Source organism: Corythoichthys intestinalis, chromosome 1, assembly GCF_030265065.1.
Source record: "Corythoichthys intestinalis isolate RoL2023-P3 chromosome 1, ASM3026506v1, whole genome shotgun sequence".
In the NCBI taxonomy this organism is placed as follows: Eukaryota; Metazoa; Chordata; class Actinopteri; order Syngnathiformes; family Syngnathidae; genus Corythoichthys; species Corythoichthys intestinalis.
Window position 1 is genome coordinate 68,347,242 of NC_080395.1, and position 7,153 is coordinate 68,354,394.

Sequence of the window (7,153 nt, forward strand, 5' to 3'; positions counted from 1 at the left end):
TTTTTCTTTTTTTCAACATTTAAACTTTTGTTTTACTTCATGAACGCAGCAAGTGTTCAGATCCTGAATTGAACTGAGTTATAAAAATTAGGGCCGATGGCGTCATTTTTCAGAGCATCGGAATTTAAAAACAACATACATTCATGATTTTCTGCTTCATGCTCATACAGCACCACAGTGTCTCACTCTCCCTCCTGCTAGGCAGCACAACCAAACTGTTTTTCTTCGTCAACGGTGCAGCTATCCTGAACTGAGCTATACAAGTTATTTGGTGAAAATTTTTTCGTTTTAATATCGCAATATAATATCGCAAACTCCCCAAAGATCGCAATGATAGCTTTTTCCAATATCGTTCAGGCCTACTATCAGCATTTGACCTCAGTTTTCATGTGTGATTAATTAATGTCATTTCCATGTTTATTTGTACTTTAAAAAAGAATTTAAGTGTTCCAAAATGTTTTTGTGAATTAATAAGCGTCAACAAAAATTTCATTGCCAAATTAGTAAAAAAAAAAAAAAAATTATTAGTCAGGTAATTGTAAAAATAGTCGGCTGACTAATCGGGAGAAAATTACTTGTTTGGGACAGCCCTACCGGAACATATTTCCTCCACACCCTTCTCACCTTTGTAACCCCTGGCCCATATTCATGCCCGACTAAGGAAACTAACTTTAATCAGATTACTGGTTTGGAAAAATGAACGTGTTAGATTAATCGTTACTGAAAGAAATTAATCAGATGCATTACTGACAACACTGGTTATAGCTTAAATCATCACACTGATATAAATTACAACTTTCACATAGAGCTGGGTGGAAAAAAAGCTAGTGAGGTTTTGGCAAGGTTTCACACAGAGAGAGGGGTAAGGCTAATCTTGTCAAATATCTTGAACCTGCTCATAATTTGTGAGGAAGATAGTTTACCGTAATTTCCCGAATATAAGGTGCACCTGTGTATAACGCGCACCCCAAATTTACTTGTAAAATCTAGGGAAAATTATTGTACCCGTGTATAACGCGCACCCTAATTTTAGAACCACTAAATAGAAGAATACAAGAAAACAGAGCTCGTGTACAGATACAGAAATGTCATTTTACTGACTGGTGAATATGTACGGTAATAATATGATCTGATAACTTCTTGAATTTACCAGAATCCAGGAGAAAACAAAACAGATGTGACTACTTTTAAAGGCTGCTGTATAACTTGCTCGTTTCATCATGATGAATAAATGTTTCCTCCATGGATTAATAGGTAAAATTAAAGTGAAAACGGAATTTGGAAATCCGAAAGAGGTCATCGCTATTGACACGACAGTAACAATAGGAACTATTGTTATGTGGGTTTGAGTTTCCCGAGGGACAGATATAGTTGACAAACACAAAAAGTCTGTGTTGTTACGTTTGTTATGGTCCGAGTTGCGGAGCTGCAATACACGTTGACTCAAATGAGTTCAAGAAACTAAATTCTGTGCTTCATGAAGAGTGAAAAAATCAGAATTTAACACAGACAAAATCATTCGGCCGATCAGAGTGAAGTATTACCAAAACAAAATGGTGACGTCAGTCACGTCACGGATCGTAATGGTCGGCAACGGGTCGCTGCATACGTTTCTTCAACACAACTTGGCCGTGTCAATTTTTTTAAAAAATGTTTTTTATATATATATATAATATATACATATATATATATATATATTTCTGTCTCCATCCATGTACCCGTTTAGAATGCGCACCATGATTTTACAAGTTGAATTTTTTTTGGGGGGGGGGGGGGGGGGTGCGCGTTATATTCGGGAAATTACGGTAAGTACTGCCTTTGAAACAGCTAATGTTTTTGCACTTTCTTGTAAAAAAAGAAAAAAGCAGTTTCAGGGCAGCTTTTTGTTGTGGGCATATTTCCATCATTCCTGTTGAATCATTAGGATGTTTTAAATAAATAATGGACATAATTTTTTATTAATTAGTAATATATGATGCATTGATAATCGTTATCATAGTCAAATCCATGATCATCGTTCAACAATTGAATCATAGCGCCCTGAATCGTAACCTAAGTTGGCACACCCCTACATATATATACACACAGTATATATAAAAGATGTACAGATGATCTGATGCAATCATCTCAAAAGTCAATATATGCGATCAAGGAATTATTCACCTTACTTACATGAATACCCTACACGACAATAAATTGCAGCCAGCAAAAGTAAGAAGAGTTGGAAGCAGGAAAGGCTCAGGAGAAATGTAAATGAACCTCTTTTGGCTAGACTCCTGGAGAGGTGGTGCATGGCAGCTATACTAGTGGAAAAGCCCTACTGGGCCACCAGTATTTACTGAAAGTCTAGCGTGCCAGTATAATGAACTATAGAAGTGAAATGTCTGATTCTAAACTTCATTTTCAGATAAAGGACTTGACTTATTTCGAGATTAAATCACATAGTGTTTTGTGGAGGTTTTCATTCCTGGTCTTTGCAGATGGAATGCTGCGGCTGGAACGGTCAAGGAGACTGGAATGGAAACATGGTGATCATCAACAGCTCACAGCTTCTGTTTCCCTGCTCCTGCCACAACATCTCCCTCGCGACTGGAAACGTCTCCGAGAGTGGATTCTGCGAGGCTCAGACACCCGATTGGCCTGTATATGACACGGTAACATGCTTATTGCTATTCTCTAACCTTACATAATTTCTGTCGTTGGGATTGATAATTAAACCATATTTGGTTTTCCCTGCAGGGTTGTGCTGTCAGCGTGGAGAACTGGCTCCTCACCAACATTGGAGTTGTCCTGGGAATATGCATTGCAATCGCTTTTATCGAGGTATGCAGGGAACCTTATTTATTCACCTGGGCTTCTTGGCTGTTGCTCAGTCAATGGATCATTCCAGACATTTTGGCTTCAAAATCCTTGAATAATATATCCTTCATATTTCTGAATTTCTGGCTGCGTATTCATCAATCATAGCTAACAAACTTTCAAATGCTTGATGAAATCGTCTCACAAATGGTCATTTTTTAATTACATGACGTATTTGCGTGCACTTCAGGGTGCCTCGGAAAACATCATATCAGAATATTACACATAGTCACAGACATTACAGTATAAAATGAAAAATTAATATGCATAAATTCATTTACAGAACACATCTCAAGAATTGCATGTTGTTTATAAAAATTTAACGAGATTTGTTGATGCACTGAAAAGCTGGACCAGCAAATCACACCCCTGACATAAAAAAAAAAATCATAATTTTTTTTTTTTAATTTTCTGCATTTGGGGAGAAGACACCCAGGATCAAATGGTATTTCAACATGCCAAAAAGACGGTTGCGTTTACTGTCTTTTTTTAAAAAGAAGGAAGACGTTTCAAAACGAGTCAGAAAAGCACAAAGAAAAGAAAGAAAAAAAGTCCCACAGCATGGCAGGTGGGCAGTTGCGTTTTGTTTTCAGCACCATTTTCTGCGTATGTTCCGGGACCTGAGCCCGTCTCACCATCCCTGCACTGTCATATGTACTTTGCCTTCCGGCACCTTAGGATTTACAAATTAAGCACTGTATACGTGTCACATGTATTAATCATTGTTGCAGCCCAGTCTGAAGTGTGCTATGCAAACTCATTCATTGTGTAAATCAGAGGCTGTTTTCGCCAGTGTGAGCGACAGAGCATGGGTGAATTTAAGTGGACTCCCTGATGTGAATTTTTTTACTTAATTAAACGTGTGGCATTAAAGATGATGCAATGAAAAATGTGGGTGCGCCTACATTTAGTGCACCTTAAGAAAAAAGTTAGGTGCAACCAATGTAAAACGTAAGTGTGGAGCCTTGGATATATCGCAATGTTAATTTTTTTCTAACATCATTCAGGCCTATCCCAAACAGAGCTATTCAAGTTATCTGGTGAAAATTCTTCTTGGTCTGAGTTTGCAATATATCGCAAACCCCCCAAAAATTGCAATGATAATTTTTTTCAGTTGAAGAAGAACATTTGTTTGGGGTGCACGCGCAGAAAACAGTTGTTTACTTGTTTTGCATCTCCTAAATTATTCTGCAACGTATCAAACATTTGTTAGCGGATTACCTGATTAATCAAGCTAATGAATAAATAGATTATTCATTTACAGTGGTACCTCTACTTACAAATTTAATTAGTTCCAGGACCTGGTTTGCATATCGTCATATGTCGAACAGGATTTTCCCATAAGAATACATTATAATTCGTTCCACTGTCCAAAAACCAATGCTAAATCCTTAATAAATACTGCAGGTACAATTACTAATAGCAATTACACATAGAAAAATAAATAAATTATGAATACAAATCAGAATAATGATCATATAACACAACTAATAACAATAACACATTAATGTAACGAATGTGGCAGTTGTGTTTTGCATGCTGTTTCTGAACACACCATGTGACTGACAAGAGAGAGAGAAGTGTGGTAGAGTGGGAACTTTTTACTTTTGCTTTTCACGTTCTGTTGTTGTTGGAGTTGGTTTGGGAAACAGGTGAGCCGCGTTGTCTAGCCAGTTTACTCACACGCACACCATGCTCATATTTTTTTTATCATTTCCTTAATTTCAATGGTAAGCGTCACTTTTTCCTTTTTCACATTCTACACTAGGGTTTTCTTCTTTTCCTGTCGTGTTTTCCATGTCTCCCTCTTCCAACTCACCTGAATCAAAATAATCAGGATCATTATCAGGCTTCTGGAGAGGTTGCTGATGACATAATCATTTGAATCAGGTGTGTTAGGGGAGAGAGACGTGGAAAACACGACAGGAAAAGTGGCACCGAGGTCCGGATTTAGTGAACCCTGATCTACACTAACCTTCTTGAGACCCATGTTGATATCTCTCACGAGAAAATCCGTCGTGCGTCCGTCCAGTGGGAAAAAAATGAAATTGCGACGGTGTCGTAAATCATCGTATTTCGAGCCCGCCGTTATATGTCGAGACAAAGGGCGAGTGCAAATTTTACGTCTGATTTCGAAAGGATCGTCTGTCGATGCGATCGTATGTCGAGGTACCGCTGTACTTGAATAATTGATAGCTGCAACACTAGCTGATATACTGTGTATGTACCAAAAACTGACAGATTTATTTGCATAACTCTTATTTTAATATTTTCTCTGACAGCTACTGGGCATGATTCTGGCTATCTGCTTGTGCAAGAACATTCACAGGGAGGACTACACCAAAGTGCCAAAGTACTGAAGTTCAGCGCGTTGAGTTTGGCTTGAACTGAAGCTATTGAGGCATTTTTCCCACTTAATTTAGGTCAAATGTTTTTTCCAAATGTAAAATAATGTGTTAGCTTTACATTTAGTTGAAAACCTCTTGTGAGGTATGTTTTTCTCAGACCAGTCTTGCTTGACGCACTTTAGAAAGTTTTTGCTCTTAAACGTCTGATCTGAGAGCTATGTTGCAAATGTTTTGACTGTTTTAGAAGAGCCTGGTGAAGTTTGGCAAAAAAAATAAAAGAAAAAGAAAACCAAGGAAGGTTGAACTTGAAATCACAGAAAATATGTGATAATAGTAATGTTAATGGTCAATCCTGTGCTCTTTATCACCTTCTCAAATTTGTTCTAGTTCTTCCACAAGTTTTTTTTTTTTTTTTTTTTTTTGATAGGGAGAGGCTGTTTCTGCAGCAGATTTATCCAACTGTCAAACCCCCCCAACTCGGAGTCATTTAAAAATATATACAGTATGTATATAAATACATATGTATACCAGCATTGTGTATGATGATATTACTTTGTGTATAATTTCATTTATTATTTCCGTGAACTTGATCCTTAAGTACTGCCATGTCTTTCAATGCAAGCTGGTTCCTCATCTTACTTTCAAGTTTCTCATTCTGCTATTTTAGTACTTTTTGGCAATAACAGAAATAATTTGCTACTAAGGGAAAAAACTTTGTTTTCCAATGATAACACTTGCAGTTTGTCTTGGGTGAGCAAGAACATAATTGTCATACAAAGACTATGTTTACTAAAAATGTTGGGAAACAAAATGGCTTTAAAGCTTGCATGAAGAAAGAGGCCAGAACTGGTTTGAAGTTGTGTTTTGAAACAGATTTTGAAAGTCTTCTATAATGTACTTATTTTGTAAACCTACTATAATGTTCATCTAGCGATGTGGTATTTTTATTTTGTATAAATTTGTCATTCACTATCCGTGTAAAGTGAGTATGAAAAATCCTATACATAGTAACGGTGTAATGTTTTTCCTAAAGCTACGTCTTTTTGTAACAATGCAGACAGACTTGTAGTGAAGCTGGTTTAGTAATTTTAAATTTTCATTCTCTTCTGTTTCCTTTGCCAATAAAGTCATTACAATTGGACGAAGTCAGTGATCAGTACTTGACTCATTGGTCTGTTCTGTTCAAGGGCGTAGGGTTTGGTCTTAATATTGGTAGGGACGATATAACAGCATAACCTGCATTGACACTTTTTGCTGGGGACGGGACATTAATAAGACCAAACAGATTGGGTGAATGGGGATCAGAGCTAAATTTCTCACCAATAATTAATTAATTGATAGGCTAAATGATTAATGCGAAATAAATCTATTGACTTATAGACCCTACTCACATGACGTCACAACCACGCCTCGGCACCATATTGTCCGTCAACTCGTCGTGTTGACACATTACCGCTACGTAAATTCCTCCTATTATGGCATGTTTTTCTGCTCGTTAACATTAATAATCAAAATGGTGAAGGCGTGTGTGGCGGTTGGTTGCAATAACAGAGAAGATAGACGGAGAGACTTGAAGTTCTACCGTATTCCGAGAGACCCGGAGAGGAGAGCGAGATGGACTGCTGCAATTCGACGAGAAAACTGGGCTCCAAACGATTACCACAGATTATGTAGTAGTCATTTTATATCTGGTAAAATGCATTTAACATTTATATTTAGAGGGTTTTGGGCTGACAACCACAATTAAGATCATTGCGAGGCTAATCGCCGACAACATACAGTTTCAAATTCAAGATGCTTATTTCTTCCACCATCATTACATTTTGAATCATATTTAGCTGGTACCAAGTGAAAGAAGATGGCCTCGTCTACGGATCATCAGTTAAACAGGTGTGTCCAAACCTTTTGCAAAGGGGGCCAGATTTGGTGTGGTAAAAATGCGGGGG

The 7,153-nt window shown here is 37.4% G+C and overlaps 1 protein-coding gene across 1 annotated transcript in view; it reads left to right on the top strand.

Moving 5' to 3' along the window:
- LOC130916749 (CD82 antigen-like) overlaps positions 1-6,363 on the top strand; it is a 70,106-nt gene extending 63,743 nt beyond the window's left edge. Inside the window, exons 7-9 of the mRNA XM_057837703.1 lie at positions 2,481-2,654; positions 2,740-2,823; positions 5,142-6,363. Of these exons, the coding sequence (XP_057693686.1) occupies positions 2,481-2,654; positions 2,740-2,823; positions 5,142-5,219 (336 nt within the window). The 3' untranslated portion in view covers positions 5,220-6,363. The remainder of the gene's footprint in view (positions 1-2,480; positions 2,655-2,739; positions 2,824-5,141) is intronic.
- The last annotated feature ends 790 nt before the right edge of the window (positions 6,364-7,153 follow it).